At 42.7% G+C, this 18,543-nt stretch overlaps 1 protein-coding gene across 1 annotated transcript in view; it reads left to right on the forward strand.

Moving 5' to 3' along the window:
- The window catches only part of LOC143809588 (cathepsin W-like), a 34,612-nt gene extending 16,744 nt beyond the window's left edge, over nt 1-17,868 (forward strand). The window contains exons 9-11 of the mRNA XM_077292632.1: nt 664-754; nt 15,595-15,653; nt 17,242-17,868. Of these exons, the coding sequence (XP_077148747.1) occupies nt 664-754; nt 15,595-15,653; nt 17,242-17,361 (270 nt within the window). The 3' untranslated portion in view covers nt 17,362-17,868. The remainder of the gene's footprint in view (nt 1-663; nt 755-15,594; nt 15,654-17,241) is intronic.
- The last annotated feature ends 675 nt before the right edge of the window (nt 17,869-18,543 follow it).

The following is an 18,543-nucleotide window of genomic DNA, read 5'->3' on the forward strand; positions in this document are numbered from 1 at the left end:
GTTGATGCCAGAGGTCAGAGGAGAATGGGCAGACTGGTTCGAGCTGATAGAAAGGCAACAGTGACTCAAATCGCCACCCGTTACAACCAAGGTAGGCCTAAGAGCATCTCTGAATGCACAGTGCGTCGAACTTTGAGGCAGATGGGCTACAGCAGCAGAAGACCACACCGGGTACCACTCCTTTCAGCTAAGAACAGGAAACTGAGGCTACAATTTGCACAAGCTCATCGAAATTGGACAGTAGAAGATTGGAAAAACGTTGCTTGGTCTGATGAGTCTCGATTTCTGCTGCGACATTCGGATGGTAGGGTCAGAATTTGGCGTAAACAACATGAAAGCATGGATCCATCCTGCCTTGTATGGAGCATCTTTGGGATGTGCAGCCGACAAATCTGCGGCAACTGTGTGATGCCATCATGTCAATATGGACCAAAATCTCTGAGGAATGCTTCCAGCACCTTGTTGAATCTATGCCACAGAGAATTGAGGCAGTTCTGAAGGCAAAAGGGGTCCAACCCGTTACTAGCATGGTGTACCTAATAAAGTGGCCGGTGAGTGTATATATATATATATATATATATATATATATATACACACACACACACACATATATTTATTTATGCTAAACAGTAACTAATTTACCCATTTTTCTTCTATCCTCAGCATTATATGAAGGGAATTATACACAATATCCAAAAATCATGTGATCCTATTAACGTGAACCATGTGGTTTTGATAGTAGGGTATGTTCGAGGTAAGAAAATAATACATCTATTTGTGAAATTATCATTATAAAATTAAATTGATATCTCACCCCCCCCCCCCCCCCCCAATATGTTATCGCAGAAGCCTTCCGCTCTTTATCGAACTGGAATATTGCAGTTTTCTACATCAGAAATTCAGAACACTGTTATGCCTGAAAGTAAATCAAATGTACTTGCGCACTGAGTTTCCTGCTCAAGTAAAGTCTCTCCCCCTTTGTGTCAGTGGTGATGGTTGTGATTCTACGCTGTAGGAATTTCTCTAATTAAAAAGTATATGTTTATTAAAAAAAAAAAAACCACTATGAGTCAAATTGTCAGCCATATTCTCATTGCAAAAATCAACAAATTTTGAAAGTGGGGCTGACTTGATCTTAAACAATTAGTATTCCGCCACTCTCAATAAAGACCATGATGCTTATTTATAGTTCATGCTGGCACAAAACAAAAGCATAAAGGCAGAGATCGAACCTTTCACTACATTTTTCATGTTGAACTGGATACACAATGTGATAGGTTTATTCTTTTTAATCTCTCTCAAGCTGAGATATTGGTATTTGGCACCTACTGAGTTAACTTTGTTAAGTCTAAGTGGGCGTTACCAGACAGATTTCACTGGGGGCGTTTACTTCTTCTGCTATTTTCCGTTTCTGCCTAGGGCACAAAATTTGATCTTTTTTTGTAATCTGTTCTATTTTTTCGTTCTCATCTGATTAAACGTTTGATGATATCTAGGGTTGAGCGAAACGGGTCGATCATTTTCAAAAGTCGCCGACTTTTGGCTAAGTCGGCGTCTCATGAAACCCGATCCGACCCCTGTGCTTGTCGGCCATGCGGTACGCGACTTTCGCGCCAAAGTCGCGTTTCAATGACGCGAAAAGCGCCATTTCTCAGCCAATGAAGGTGAACGCAGAGTGTGGGCAGCGTGATGACATAGATCCTGGTCCCCACCATCTTAGAGAAGGGCATTGCAGTGATTGGCTTGCTGTCTGCGGCGTCACAGGGGCTATAAAGGGGCGTTCCCGCCGACCGCCATCTTACTGCTGCTGATCTGAGCTTAGGGACAGGTTGCTGCCGCTTCATCAGAAGCAGGGAGAGCGTTAGGCAGGGTCCACTAACCACCAAACCGCTTGTGCTGCAGCGATTTCCACTGTCCAACACCACCTTCGGTGTGCAGGAACAGTGGAAGCTATTTTTTTTTTTTTTTCCCCTCAGCGCTGTAGCTCATTGGGCTGCCCTAGAAGGCTCCGTGATAGCTGTATTGCTGTGTGTACGCCACTGTGGAAACCAACTGCTTTTTTCAAAGCACATATCCTCTTGTTCCTTCCTTTCTGCACAGCTATCTTTTTTGTTTGTCCACACTTTTTATTTAATTTGTGCATCAGTCCACTCCTATTGCTGCCTGCCATACCTGGCTTACATTACTGCAGGGAGATAGTAATTGTAGGACAGTTTTTTTTTTTTTTTTGTTTTTTTTTTGTGGGAGATTAAGATTGGCATTTCTGCTACAGTGCCATCCCTGTGTGTGCCATCTCTCACTGAGTGGGCCATAGAAAGCCTATTTATTTTTTCCGTGATTTGTGTTCTAAAATCTACCTCAACACAGAAACACTACATCAATCAGTGGGAGAAAAATATTGGCCTCAGTCAGGGCTTGTGTGCCACTGCTGTGTGTGCGCTTTCTCTCATTCAGTGGGCTATAGCAAGCCTATATTTTTTTTTTTTTTTTTTTTTTAATATTATTTGGTTTCAAAAGTCTCCCTGAAAAAAAAAAAAAACCTAAAAAAACAGTGGGAGAGTAATATTGCCCTTTCAGCTTGTGTGCCAGTCTTGACTCCTGGGTGTGCCACCTCTCTCCCTCTCATTCAGTGGGCCATAGAAAGCCTATTTATTTTTTTTTTTAAATATTATTGGGTTTCTAAAGTCTCCCTGAAAAAAACAAAAAATACATAAAAAAACAGTGGGAGAGTAATATTGCCCTTTCAGCTTGTGTGCCAGTCTTGACTCCTGGGTGTGCCACCTCTCTCCCTCTCATTCAGTGGGCCATAGAAAGCCTTTTTTTTTTTTGCTTTTTTTAATATTATTTGGTTTCTAAAGTCTCCCTGAAAAAAACAAAAAAAACATAAAAAACAGTGGGAGAGTAATATTGCCCTTTCAGCTTGTGCGCCAGTCTTGACTCCTGGTTGTGCCACCTCTCTCTCTCTAATTGTGGGCCATAGAAAGCCTTTTTTTTTTTTTAAAATATTATTGGGTTTCTAAAGTCTCCCTGAAAAAACAAAAAATACATAAAAAAACAGTGGGAGAGTAATATTGCCCTTTCAGCTTGTGTGCCAGTCTTGACTCCTGGGTGTGCCACCTCTCTCCCTTTCATTCAGTGGGCCATAGAAAGCCTATTTATTTTTTCCGTGATTTGTGTTCTAAATTCTACCTCAACACAAAAACACTACATCAATCAGTGGGAGAAAAATATTGGCCTCAGTCAGGGCTTGTGTGCCACTGCTGTGTGTGCTATCTCTCATTCAGTGGGCTATAGCAAGCCTATTTTTTTTTTTTTTTTTTTTTTTTAATATTATTTGGTTTCTAAAGTCTCCCTGAAAAAAAAAAAAAACCTAAAAAAACAGTGGGAGAGTAATATTGCCCTTTCAGCTTGTGTGCCAGTCTTGACTCCTGGGTGTGCCACCTCTCTCCCTCTCATTCAGTGGGCCATAGAAAGCCTATTTATTTTTTTTTTTAAATATTATTGGGTTTCTAAAGTCTCCCTGAAAAAACAAAAAATACATAAAAAAACAGTGGGAGAGTAATATTGCCCTTTCAGCTTGTGTGCCAGTCTTGACTCCTGGGTGTGCCACCTCTCTCCCTTTCATTCAGTGGGCCATAGAAAGCCTATTTTTTTTTTTTTTAATATTATTTGGTTTCTAATTCTCCCTGAAAAAAAAAAAAAAACCTAAAAAAACAGTGGGAGAGTAATATTGCCCTTTCAGCTTGTGTGCCAGTCTTGACTCCTGGGTGTGCCACCTCTCTCCCTCTCATTCAGTGGGCCATAGAAAGCCTATTTATTTTTTTTTTTAAATATTATTGGGTTTCTAAAGTCTCCCTGAAAAAAACAAAAAATACATAAAAAAACAGTGGGAGAGTAATATTGCCCTTTCAGCTTGTGTGCCAGTCTTGACTCCTGGGTGTGCCACCTCTCTCCCTTTCATTCAGTGGGCCATAGAAAGCCTATTTATTTTTTTTTTTAAATATTATTGGGTTTCTAAAGTCTCCCTGAAAAAAACAAAAAATACATAAAAAAACAGTGGGAGAGTAATATTGCCCTTTCAGCTTGTGTGCCAGTCTTGACTCCTGGGTGTGCCACCTCTCTCCCTTTCATTCAGTGGGCCATAGAAAGCCTATTTTTTTTTTTTTTAATATTATTTGGTTTCTAATTCTCCCTGAAAAAAAAAAAAAAACCTAAAAAAACAGTGGGAGAGTAATATTGCCCTTTCAGCTTGTGTGCCAGTCTTGACTCCTGGGTGTGCCACCTCTCTCCCTCTCATTCAGTGGGCCATAGAAAGCCTATTTATTTTTTTTAAAAAATATTATTGGGTTTCTAAAGTCTCCCTGAAAAAAACAAAAAATACATAAAAAAACAGTGGGAGAGTAATATTGCCCTTTCAGCTTGTGTGCCAGTCTTGACTCCTGGGTGTGCCACCTCTCTCCCTTTCATTCAGTGGGCCATAGAAAGCCTATTTATTTTTTTTTTTAAATATTATTGGGTTTCTAAAGTCTCCCTGAAAAAACAAAAAAAACCTAAAAAAACAGTGGGAGAGTAATATTGCCCTTTCAGCTTGTGTGCCAGTCTTGACTCCTGGGTGTGCCACCTCTCTCCCTTTCATTCAGTGGGCCATAGAAAGCCTATTTTTTTTTTTTTTAATATTATTTGGTTTCTAATTCTCCCTGAAAAAAAAAAAAAAACCTAAAAAAACAGTGGGAGAGTAATATTGCCCTTTCAGCTTGTGTGCCAGTCTTGACTCCTGGGTGTGCCACCTCTCTCCCTCTCATTCAGTGGGCCATAGAAAGCCTATTTATTTTTTTTTTTAAATATTATTGGGTTTCTAAAGTCTCCCTGAAAAAACAAAAAATACATAAAAAAACAGTGGGAGAGTAATATTGCCCTTTCAGCTTGTGTGCCAGTCTTGACTCCTGGGTGTGCCACCTCTCTCCCTTTCATTCAGTGGGCCATAGAAAGCCTATTTTTTTTTTTTTTAATATTATTTGGTTTCTAATTCTCCCTGAAAAAAAAAAAAAAACCTAAAAAAACAGTGGGAGAGTAATATTGCCCTTTCAGCTTGTGTGCCAGTCTTGACTCCTGGGTGTGCCACCTCTCTCCCTCTCATTCAGTGGGCCATAGAAAGCCTATTTATTTTTTTTTTAAAATATTATTGGGTTTCTAAAGTCTCCCTGAAAAAAACAAAAAATACATAAAAAAACAGTGGGAGAGTAATATTGCCCTTTCAGCTTGTGTGCCAGTCTTGACTCCTGGGTGTGCCACCTCTCTCCCTTTCATTCAGTGGGCCATAGAAAGCCTATTTATTTTTTTTTTAAAATATTATTGGGTTTCTAAAGTCTCCCTGAAAAAAACAAAAAATACATAAAAAAACAGTGGGAGAGTAATATTGCCCTTTCAGCTTGTGTGCCAGTCTTGACTCCTGGGTGTGCCACCTCTCTCCCTTTCATTCAGTGGGCCATAGAAAGCCTATTTTTTTTTTTTTTAATATTATTTGGTTTCTAATTCTCCCTGAAAAAAAAAAAAAAACCTAAAAAAACAGTGGGAGAGTAATATTGCCCTTTCAGCTTGTGTGCCAGTCTTGACTCCTGGGTGTGCCACCTCTCTCCCTCTCATTCAGTGGGCCATAGAAAGCCTATTTATTTTTTTTTTAAAATATTATTGGGTTTCTAAAGTCTCCCTGAAAAAAACAAAAAATACATAAAAAAACAGTGGGAGAGTAATATTGCCCTTTCAGCTTGTGTGCCAGTCTTGACTCCTGGGTGTGCCACCTCTCTCCCTTTCATTCAGTGGGCCATAGAAAGCCTATTTATTTTTTTTTTTAAATATTATTGGGTTTCTAAAGTCTCCCTGAAAAAACAAAAAAAACCTAAAAAAACAGTGGGAGAGTAATATTGCCCTTTCAGCTTGTGTGCCAGTCTTGACTCCTGGGTGTGCCACCTCTCTCCCTCTCATTCAGTGGGCCATAGAAAGCCTATTTATTTTTTTTTTTAAATATTATTGGGTTTCTAAAGTCTCCCTGAAAAAACAAAAAATACATAAAAAAACAGTGGGAGAGTAATATTGCCCTTTCAGCTTGTGTGCCAGTCTTGACTCCTGGGTGTGCCACCTCTCTCCCTTTCATTCAGTGGGCCATAGAAAGCCTATTTTTTTTTTTTTTTAATATTATTTGGTTTCTAATTCTCCCTGAAAAAAAAAAAAAAACCTAAAAAAACAGTGGGAGAGTAATATTGCCCTTTCAGCTTGTGTGCCAGTCTTGACTCCTGGGTGTGCCACCTCTCTCCCTCTCATTCAGTGGGCCATAGAAAGCCTATTTATTTTTTTTTTAAAATATTATTGGGTTTCTAAAGTCTCCCTGAAAAAAACAAAAAATACATAAAAAAACAGTGGGAGAGTAATATTGCCCTTTCAGCTTGTGTGCCAGTCTTGACTCCTGGGTGTGCCACCTCTCTCCCTTTCATTCAGTGGGCCATAGAAAGCCTATTTATTTTTTTTTTTAAATATTATTGGGTTTCTAAAGTCTCCCTGAAAAAACAAAAAAAACCTAAAAAAACAGTGGGAGAGTAATATTGCCCTTTCAGCTTGTGTGCCAGTCTTGACTCCTGGGTGTGCCACCTCTCTCCCTCTCATTCAGTGGGCCATAGAAAGCCTATTTATTTTTTTTTTTAAATATTATTGGGTTTCTAAAGTCTCCCTGAAAAAAACAAAAAATACATAAAAAAACAGTGGGAGAGTAATATTGCCCTTTCAGCTTGTGTGCCAGTCTTGACTCCTGGGTGTGCCACCTCTCTCCCTCTCATTCAGTGGGCCATAGAAAGCCTTTTTTTTTTTTGGTTTTTTTAATATTATTTGGTTTCTAAAGTCTCCCTGAAAAAAACAAAAAAAACATAAAAAACAGTGGGAGAGTAATATTGCCCTTTCAGCTTGTGCGCCAGTCTTGACTCCTGGTTGTGCCACCTCTCTCTCTCTAATTGTGGGCCATAGAAAGCCTTTTTTTTTTTTTAAAATATTATTGGGTTTCTAAAGTCTCCCTGAAAAAACAAAAAATACATAAAAAAACAGTGGGAGAGTAATATTGCCCTTTCAGCTTGTGTGCCAGTCTTGACTCCTGGGTGTGCCACCTCTCTCCCTCTCATTCAGTGGGCCATAGAAAGCCTTTTTTTTTTTTGGTTTTTTTAATATTATTTGGTTTCTAAAGTCTCCCTGAAAAAAACAAAAAAAACATAAAAAACAGTGGGAGAGTAATATTGCCCTTTCAGCTTGTGCGCCAGTCTTGACTCCTGGTTGTGCCACCTCTCTCTCTCTAATTGTGGGCCATAGAAAGCCTTTTTTTTTTTTTTTTTTAATATTATTTGGTTTCTAAAGTCTCCCTGAGAAAAAAAAATAAATAAATTAGGTGGGAGATTAATATTGACATTAGTGCTTGAGTGACAGTCCTGCGTGTGTGTCATCTCTGTGATTTTGTGCCACAGAAAACAGAGTGTGTAACATTGTGCCTGATTTTCCTTGTGGTCTCACCAACCTGTTAAGGGATATTGAAATCATACTGAAGTTATAGCTCACCGTGTAAGTTGTTTGATAGCAACAAATAAAGTTACTTTGGTTAAGATTTTAAAACAATGAGGAAGTCTGGTGCAAGAGGTCGTCGTGGGCGTTCATTGTCAGCTGGTAATGATGGTAGTGGTAGTGGAGCATCAGGTGGTCGTGGGGATAAAAATATTCCACCTAAGTCTGGAGCTGTGGAGCCAGTTTCGTCGTCAGGCTACACAAGGCCTCGAACGCTCTCTTTTCTGGGAGTAGGAAAACCGCTTTTAAAGGCGGAGCAGCAACAGCAAGTTTTGGCTTACATTGCAGACTCAGCCTCTAGCTCTTTTGCCTCCTCTTCCGAAACTGGTAAATGTAAAAGCAGCGCGTCGCTTGTGGATGTTCACGGTCAGGGACAAGTCGCTTCCTTGTCCTCCTCAGCAAAAACTACAACAAGAGAGAAGGATGCAGCAGGCGACACAACGGGTCACTCCATGGAGCTCTTTACACATACCGTCCCTGGCTTAGAAAGTGAAACATTTAACAGGCCATGCCCATTACAAGTATATTCTGACATGGAGTGCACTGATGCACAGCCACAGCCAGAGTACTATGCTGCTCCTTTGACTCAGACCACCACATTGCCCTCTCAGGGTACAGATCCACAATCAGACCCTGATGAGACTATGTTGCCCCGCCACGAACGCTATACCACCGACCGACACAGTGACACAGACGAAGTTGCACACGAGCTCGAAGAGGAGGTAATAGATGACCCAGTTATTGACCCCGATTGGCAGCCATTGGGGGAACAGGGTGCAGGCGGCAGTAGTTCAGAAGCGGAGGTGGAGGAGGGGCCGCAGCAGGCATCAACATCGCAACAGGTTCCATCTGCCGGGCCCGTATCTGGACCAAAACGCGTGTCAAAGCCAAAACCTGTTGGAGCACAGCGTTGCCATCCGGTTAAAGCTCAGTCTGCAATCCCTGAAAAGGGATCAGAGTCTAGGAAGAGTGCAGTCTGGCATTTTTTTAAACAACATCCAACTGATCAGCGCAAAGTCATCTGTCAAAAATGTTCAACTAGCTTAAGCAGAGGTCAGAATCTGAAAAGTCTAAATACTAGTTGCATGCATAGACACTTAACCACCATGCATTCTCAAGCCTGGACTAACTACCAAACGTCCCTCAAGGTTGTAGCACCCTCGGCCAATGAAGCTAGTCAGCAACGCAACATCCCTTCCGTCACTGTAAGGCCACCATTTTCCGCACCACCGGCAGTATCTGTGCAGGTTTCTTTGCCAGCCAAAAGCAGTCAGGGTCAGGGAATCACCAGTTTTGTAGGAGGAAATATTGCATGTAGGGCACCGGCGGAAACAATACCGTCTCCAACCGTCTCTCAGTCTGCCATGTCCACCGGCACACCCGAAAGTTCCACGATCTACAGCTCTCCAGTCCAGCTCACCCTACATGAGACTCTGGTTAGAAAAAGGAAGTACTTATCCTCGCATCCGCGTACACAGGGTTTTAACGCCCACATAGCTAGACTAATCTCGTTAGAGATGATGCCCTACCGGTTAGTTGAAAGCGAAGCTTTCAAAGCCCTGATGGAGTACGCTGAACCACGATACGAGCTACCCAGTCGACACTTTTTTTCCAGAAAAGCCATCCCAGCCCTGCACCAGCATGTTAAACAGCGCATCGTCCATGCACTCAGGCAATCTGTGAGTACAAAGGTGCACCTGACTACAGATGCATGGACCAGTAGGCATGGCCAGGGACGTTATGTGTCCATCACGGCACACTGGGTGAATGTGGTGGATGCAGGGTCCACAGGCGACATCAATTTAGGGACAGTTGTGCCTAGCCCACGGTCTAGGAAACAGTTGGCTGTAGGCGTTCGCACCCCCTCCTCCTCCTCCTCGTCCTCCTGCAGAAGCTACAGCTCTTCCACAGAACGCAGTCGGCCAACCACTCCATCGGCAGATGACACTGTTGCACACCAGTTGTCCCATTATGGGCCAGCTACTGCCAAGCGTCAGCAGGCTGTATTGGCTATGAAGTGTTTGGGCGACAACAGACACACCGCGGAAGTTCTGTCCGAGTTCTTGCAACAAGAAACGCAGTCGTGGCTGGGCACAGTAGATCTTGAGGCAGGCAAGGTAGTGAGTGATAACGGAAGGAATTTCATGGCTGCCATCTCCCTTTCCCAACTGAAACACATTCCTTGCCTGGCTCACACCTTAAACCTGGTGGTGCAGTGCTTATTGAAAACTTATCCTGGGTTCTCCGACCTGCTCCTCAAAGTGCGTGCACTTTGCTCACATATCCGACGTTCGCCTGTACACGCCAGCCGTATGCAGACCTATCAGCGGTCTTTGAACCTTCCCCAGCATCGCCTAATCATAGACGTTGCAACAAGGTGGAACTCAACACTGCACATGCTTCAGAGACTGTGCGAACAGAGGCGTGCTGTTATTTATTTGTGGGAGGATACACGGGCAGGCAGTAGGATGGCAGACATGGAGTTGTCAGGTGTGCAGTGGTCGAAGATACAAGACATGTGTCAAGTCCTTCAGTGTTTTGAGGAATGCACACGGCTGGTTAGTGCAGACAACGCCGTAATAAGCATGAGCATCCCCCTAATGCGTCTGCTGATGCAAAGTTTGACGCACATAAAGGAGCAGGCGTCTGCACCAGAGGAAGAGGGAAGCCTTGATGACAGTCAGCCATTGTCTGGTCAGGGCAGTGTACAGGACGAGGTAGCGGGCGAAGAGGAGGTGGAGGACGAGGAGGATGATGGGGATGAGTATATTTTTAATGCGGAAACTTTCACGGGGGCACAGGAAATTGGTTGCGTGTCACGGCCGGGTTCTGGTTTTTTGAGGGACACAAGTGACGTAGATTTGCCTGCAACTGCCCCTCAACCAATCACAACCGGAGATTTGACAAGTGGAACTTTGGCCCACATGGCGGATTATGCCTTACGTATCCTACAAAGGGACACACGCATTACGAAAATGATGAACGATGACGATTACTGGTTGGCCTGCCTCCTTGATCCACGCTATAAAGGCAAATTGCAAAATATTATGCCACATGAGAACTTGGAACTAATATTAGCAACCAAACAATCAACTCTTGTTGACCGTTTGCTTCAGGCATTCCCAGCACACAGCGCACGTGATCGTTCTCACACGAGCTCCAGGGGGCAGCAGACTAGGAGTGTTAGGGGTGCACACATCAGAAGTGGCGTTGGACAGAGGGGTTTTCTGACCAGGTTGTGGAGTGATTTTGCTATGACCGCAGACAGGACAGGTACTGCTGCATCAATTGAAAGTGACAGGAGACAACATTTGTCCAGTATGGTTACTAACTATTTTTCATCCCTTATCGATGTTCTCCCTCAACCGTCATTCCCATTTGATTACTGGGCCTCCAAATTAGACACCTGGCCAGAATTGGCAGAATATGCATTGCAGGAGCTTGCTTGCCCGGCAGCAAGTGTCCTATCAGAAAGAGTATTCAGTGCTGCAGGGTCAATATTAACCGAAAAAAGGACTCGTCTGGCTACCCAAAATGTTGACGATCTAACATTCATTAAAATGAACCACAACTGGATTTCAAAATCTTTTGCCCCACCTTGCCCGGCCGACACCTAGCTTTCCTATGAAAAGCTCTTGCCTGTGAATTACTTTTCTAATGTCTAATTTGCTGCTGCAGATTGTACAGCATACGACATGTTTACACCTCCCTAAATGGCCAAACTCCCCACACGGGGCCGTGGTATCGCGACTTGGCGCAAGCACCCGTGAGACTGCTGTTTGTCTGAAGAGGTGGGTGTGCTCGCTTTTGGTTGACGGCATTGCTACTGGGTCCCTCATAGTACAATGTAGTGTCTCTGGCGGTGGTGGTGCGCACCCAACGTCAGACACACCGTTGTAACATGAGTGGCCCTGGGGCGGTCCCGCCGGCCTCAAGAGAGTTCCCCCCTACCCCAGCTCAAACTGGGCTCTACTACGTGCAAAATTATGTCGCACAGCTCCACCAATCTTTAGTCTATTCGCTGACATCATTCAATGTCTGGCACTGACAATACAAATTTGTAGACATCTATGATGCAACTTAAAGTAGTCTGTGTCTGTGTCCTATATTGGCACCATTAAATAGTTACTGCCAAATTACTATGTCAGAAACACAGCAGATGAGCCCACCCCTGTACCTAAGTATGCCATCTTTTTTTTTGTTTTGGTTGTTTTGCGAGACATTAACATCTATTTATATTTTGGGAGTACTGGGACAGACACTCCTTGCACTACTCCTCCACTCAGCACCAAGCTGCCTGCCCGTGTATCCATGTAACCGCTGTAAAACTGCCATGAGCCTATTGTTTGTTATTTTAGGCCTTTGATAGCCTGTCTGCGGTCCCTACTCCTCCACTGACCACCAAGCTGCCTGCCCGTGTATCCATGTAACCGCTGTAAAACTGCCATGAGCCTATTGTTTGTTATTTTAGGCCTTTGAAGCCTTTCTGCGCTCCCTCCTTCCACTAGTCCTCCACTGACCAGACCACTGCTGCCCGTGTACCCCTGGAACCAATTTTAAAGTGCCTACAGCCAGCCCATTTTATTGTGTTAGGCCTTCGAAGCCTGTCTGCGGTCCATACTTCCACTAGGCCTCCACTGACCAGACCACTGCTGCCCGTGTACCCCTGGAACCAATTTTAAAGTGCCTACAGCCAGCCCATTTTATTGTGTTAGGCCTTCGAAGCCTGTCTGCGGTCCATACTTTAAATACTCCTCCACTCACCACCAAGCTGCCTGCCCGTGTATCCATGTAACCGCTGTAAAACTGCCATGAGCCTATTGTTTGTTATGTTAGGCCTTTGATAGCCTGTCTGCGGTCCTTACTTTAAATACTCCTCCACTCACCACCTAGCTGCCTGTGTATCCATGTAACCGATGTAAAACTGCCATGACTGCCTACTGTTTGTTATTTTAGGCCTTTGATAGCCTGTCTGCGGCCCCTACTTGCAATACTCCTCCACTGACCACAATGCTGCCTGGAGTGCCTGCCTGTGTATCCATGTAACCGATGTAAAACTGCCATGACTGCCTACTGTTTGTTATTTTAGGCCTTTGATAGCCTGTCTGCGGCCCCTACTTGCAATACTCCTCCACTGAGCACAATGCTGCCTGGAGTGCCTGCCTGTGTATCCATGTAACCGATGTAAAACTGCCATGACTGCCTACTGTTTGTTATTTTAGGCCTTTGATAGCCTGTCTGCAGCCCCTACTTGCAATACTCCTCCACTGACCACACCAATGCTGCCCGTGTACCCCTGGAACCTATTTAAAAGTTCATAGAGCCTAGTTATATATTTTATTTACTATTAATAAGGCCATGATGGACTACGCTGTACCACGCTACAAGCTAACCAGTCGACACTTCTTTTGCGAGAAAAGCCATCCCAACCCTCCACCAGCATGTAGAAGACCGCATTGTCCATGCACTCTGGCAATCTGTGAGTACAAAGGTGCACCTGACAACAGACGCATGGACCTGTAGGCATGGCCACGGAAGATTACGTGTCCATTACGGCGCAATGGGTTAATGTGGTGGATGCATGGTCCACAGGGGACAGCCTACTAAGTCTGTCTGCAGTCCCTAATTCAAATTGTCCTCCACTGTCTAAATCGGAACTTCCACCTTCTGGCTTTCGGCCTATAGTATCAGAAATTAAACTGCATTTGGCCTTCAACTTTGGTTAGGGCCTACTAACGGCTTCTGCCCCTCCCTGGTGTTGCCCTCAACTAAATAAAGCTGAGCTTCAACCTTCCGGCTCTCATTATGTGGTTTTAAAAAAAAAAATGGTGGTTAGGGCCTACTAACGGCTTCTGCCCCTCCCTGGTGTTGTCCTCAACTAAATAAAGCTGAGCTTCAACCTTCCGGCTCTCATTAAGTGGTTTTAAAAAAAAAATGGTGGTTAGGGCCTACTAACGGCTTCTGCCCCTCCCTGGTGTTGTCCTCAACTAAATAAAGCTGAGCTTCAACCTTCCGGCTCTCATTATGTGGTTTTAAAAAAAAAAATGGTGGTTAGGGCCTACTAACGGCTTCTGCCCCTCCCTGGTGTTGTCCTCAACTAAATAAAGCTGAGCTTCAACCTTCCGGCTCTCATTAAGTGGTTTTAAAAAAAAAAAAAATGGTGGTTAGGGCCTACTAACGGCTTCTGCCCCTCCCTGGTGTTGTCCTCAACTAAATAAAGCTGAGCTTCAACCTTCCGGCTCTCATTAAGTGGTTTTAAAAAAAAAATGGTGGTTAGGGCCTACTAACGGCTTCTGCCCCTCCCTGGTGTTGTCCTCAACTAAATAAAGCTGAGCTTCAACCTTCCGGCTCTCATTATGTGGTTTTAAAAAAAAAAATGGTGGTTAGGGCCTACTAACGGCTTCTGCCCCTCCCTGGTGTTGTCCTCAACTAAATAAAGCTGAGCTTCAACCTTCCGGCTCTCATTAAGTGGTTTTAAAAAAAAAAAAAATGGTGGTTTGGGCCTACTAACGGCTTCTGCCCCTCCCTGGTGTTGTCCTCAACTAAATAAAGCTGAGCTTCAACCTTCCGGCTCTCATTAAGTGGTTTTAAAAAAAAAATGGTGGTTAGGGCCTACTAACGGCTTCTGCCCCTCCCTGGTGTTGTCCTCAACTAAATAAAGCTGAGCTTCAACCTTCCGGCTCTCATTAAGTGGTTTTAAAAAAAAAATGGTGGTTAGGGCCTACTAACGGCTTCTGCCCCTCCCTGGTGTTGTCCTCAACTAAATAAAGCTGAGCTTCAACCTTCCGGCTCTCATTAAGTGGTTTTAAAAAAAAAAAAAATGGTGGTTAGGGCCTACTAACGGCTTCTGCCCCTCCCTGGTGTTGCCCTCAACTAAATAAAGCTGAGCTTCAACCTTCTGCTCCAAATTACCATTTTAAAAAATGCAATAGGCTTTTCCGGCCTACTAAAGGTGTCTGCCCCTCCCTGGTGTTGTCCTCAACTGAACAAAGCTGAGCTTCCACATTCTGGCTTTCGCCCTATACTATCAGATATTAAACTGCATTTGGCCTACTAGTGTGGTTAGGCCCTTGAAACAGTGTCTGCTGCTCTTGGGTTTGCTACTCCACTGAACAAAGCAATGCCGCCTGTTTAGTCCTGTTACCAATTTTGAACTGCATGTAGCCTACTTTATTCTTTGGCCCTATATCTGTTTCCTCCTCATCCTGCCCATTGCCCAGCCACTGCTAAATGAGTCTGCTGGTACATTGACCTAGACCACTACATTCCCCTTGTACTCTACACAGCCAGAATCTGTCCCTGCTGAAAGTAAGGTTCCCCTTCCCGCATGTTATACCACCTTACACAGGGACAAAGAGGAAGGTGCAGATGAAAGTGCAGGTTCCTTCATCAGGTGGGGGGGCATACTCGTTGGCGACGTCACTGGCACAGGGCCCCTCAGAGTACGCAAAAGTGTCGCTGCTGGTGGGAGGCGCCCCCGCCATGCAAACACACCGCCGTACTTTGAGGGGCCCTGTGCCAGTGGCAATGCGAACGAGTGGGCCCCCCCTGCTTGCTCAGGATCACAGCACTTGCAACTTTTAAATACTTACCTTTCCCTGCAACACCGCCGTGACGTAGTCCGCATTTCCTGGGCCCACGAAAAACTTGAGCCAGCCCTACTCCCCCCACAACTTTCCCCCAATTCCCTATGCCCAACTATTATTATACAGTTAATTAAGATTGGCAAGCTTCAGAAACAAGAATGGATGTTTTTGGCATTAAAATGGGCACTGTAGGTGTTTTCCTGGCCTCCACTCACTGCCGACTATGCTTCCCCATTGACTTGCATTGGGTTTCGTGTTTCGGTCGATCCCCGACTTTTAGCGATAATCGGCCGACTGCACTCGACTCGACTCTGGACAAAATCGGGTTTCCCAAAACCCTACTCGATCTTAAAAAAATGAAAGTCGCTCAACCCTAATGATATCTACTTAATTCATCTTTGTCATTTTGTTGTAGAGACAAAAATACCTTATTGGATTGTGAAAAACAGTTATGGCACAGGATGGGGAGAAAAAGTATGTTGCTTATAATTCTTTTTTTATCTTTACCATCTTATTAAATAGATCAGTAATTTCCAACCGTTGGCTGGGCAGCAGCTGTAAAACTACAATTTGTTGGGAAGCTAATAGTTGTAACAGTAGCGATAAGGCATCATTCAGATGTTCCTGATTTTCCTGATATGCAAAGATCATTCCGTTCTTTCATGGGTTCTGTGACTCCGATCAAAAACAGACATGACTTCTTTGTTTTAGCGGACATGTGTACAGCTTATAGATTTTAATGGGTACTGGTTCCCAGATGGAGCACCTGTATGTGCTTCACGGGCGTCTGAATGAGACCTTAGCGAGATACAGCTTAGAAGCCAGCTGTATCATATGCAATTTTTTTTTTAAAGCATTTGACAAGTTTTCTTTTTTTCAATTTTCATGTAAAGGTTTTGAAAACTTTTTAGTGGTGTTCTTCCATCATTTTATTTTCTACCGAGAAGCCTATGAAATAAAACTTAAAAAACCCATTAAGGATGCAAAAAATGCAAAATTTATTCTCTACCAATTGAATGCCTCTTCTTATGCTTTGGGGTCTGGAGCGACCTTAGGGTACAATAAACATAAGCTGCAGAAAAAGAAGAAACTCCAACCAATAATCACCTCACCACGATTCACTGTCCACCATACGTTGCTTGGTGCCTCTTCTTTCTGCCGCCATGCGCTGAAAAATTGGGCATATTCATGTTAGACTTGGACTTTCGGGTTTGACTAGTCCTGTGACGTCTCTATGCATGTGCAGAGATATCCCTGGCCTAGTCACGTCATTGGATTGTGATGCATGTCACAATGTTATTGCGACCTTACAACGTGCATGCTCAGGAATGGCCGGAATTCCATCCTCACTCTAAGCCAAGATTTCAGTTCGCGACTAGGTTCAAGAATGTACAGTGATGTCCTAAGCCTAAATATGTCTAAAAGTCTCAGTCTAATGTGAATAGTCCCATAGTTTAATCATGAGTCAACAGTGAGTAGAGGCGCTGAGGACCATATGGGGGAGAGGTAGCCAAAGAGATGAGCAATGAGGTATTATTATTTATTTTTTTAACTTTTGCTGGCCCTCTACTCCAGGAAAAAATGACAGCCAGTCAGCCCCCATTTTGCTGAATTTGCATGGAGCGAATTATAAAAAAAATCCAAATACTGGTGAATATGGATTTTTTGTCGAATTTAATTGTATTTGAGTATATTTTCCTCCACTTAACTGCTCACTATGATTAAATGGGTTTATCTGGGTCAAATCTATTATTGATCTATCTTTAAAGTAGGTCATCAATACCAGATCAGTTGGGGTCTAACTCCCTCCACGTCGGATCATCAGCTCAATACTTTTGGTAGTGGATGTGCCTGGTAAAAGCTACTATGTGCAAAATATCACGTACAGACACTACTACTACTACTACTAAACTCACAAGAGTTGGACCCTCACCAATCTTATATTAACAACCTATTCTATAGATAGGCCATTAAAATTGATAACCCCTTGTAGACTGTAGATAAATGTCCCTAAAATCCTTTAACTGCATTAATTTGTTTATCACCTCTCTCTTTTTTTCAGGGCTATTTTAGAATTTTTCATGGAAAAAACATCTGTGGCATCACAAAATATCCTCTCGCTGCTATTGTGAATTTTGGAAAGTCAAAAACGATACCTTGTCCTCCTAAAGGAAACATATGAGCTCTACCTTATCTTTATGTCTATATTTAGATATACCCCAGATGAAGCCTTGGCGAAACACACTTCAAGTGTGTTTTTCCTGGGTGGGTGTTTGTATATGATGTTTTTCATTATGACTATGTTTTTCATTTACTGATATTTCATTATTATTTCCATGGCTGATGAGGGGTCTATCGTCTCAACACTGGCTGTATTAACAGTCTGTACTTCACTTATTGATGATCCTTCTCACTTATGTACATGTGCATTCTTTTTATGTTACATTATTGTTAATGCCTTAGGGACATACAACATTAACTGGCAATTGTCTTACAGGATTATTATACCTAGATATATACAAATGGTAAATACTGTTCAGGAAATGAACAAAAAGTTGTTTTTTTGAGAAGTTTAGATGTTTATTTTTATTAAAAAAATATGATTTGATTATTGTTTATGCAAGTCAGAGATGTGTTTTTGCAACGATATTGGTCTGAAATACAAGTCTTTTGGCTTTATCGGTTCATATTAAACATTTTTAAAAACAATTTAGTGGTCGAGCATTTCTTTATATTTTTAAAGTTTCTCTCGAACCTCTTCACACGTTCAGTTGTTGGTCAGTATTGTGCATCAGTATTTGTAAGCTCAATTGTAATCTTAGCAATGTATCTTTATGTACCTTCTTTATTTTTCATTATTTTATGGTTTGATTATCAATTATGCTTTGATTTCCCTTGTGGTTAGCGCCTTATCTCTCCTTCCTCTTACTTATTGATCACATCTTAGTTATCAGGAAAGCATGGGCATTTTTTTAGTTATTCAGAAATCATCTGATGTACATCTGTGGTTAAAAACTTCTCCTTTTTCCCAACTTGCAACTTTTTTTTCTTTTTAGCTGGTAGTTGATTATTTTTATCTTCAAATTCATGGTATACTTCTCAGGTCATGTGATCATATGTTGACCACCTGGGAATTAGACGGCTTTGTGTTCTTTACAGGGGGTCACCATACAATAACTTATTTAGGAGCATATAAAGGAAAATATAGTTATACTGTTGCCATAGCAGGCAGAACCTTGGATAAAAACTAATTATTATTATTTATTTATATGGCACCATTGATTCCATGGTGCTGTACATGAGAAGGGGTTACATACAAATTACAGATATCACTTACAGTAAGCAAACTAAGAATTACAGACTG

This window comes from Ranitomeya variabilis, chromosome 2, assembly GCF_051348905.1.
Source record: "Ranitomeya variabilis isolate aRanVar5 chromosome 2, aRanVar5.hap1, whole genome shotgun sequence".
Classification (NCBI taxonomy): Eukaryota; Metazoa; Chordata; class Amphibia; order Anura; family Dendrobatidae; genus Ranitomeya; species Ranitomeya variabilis.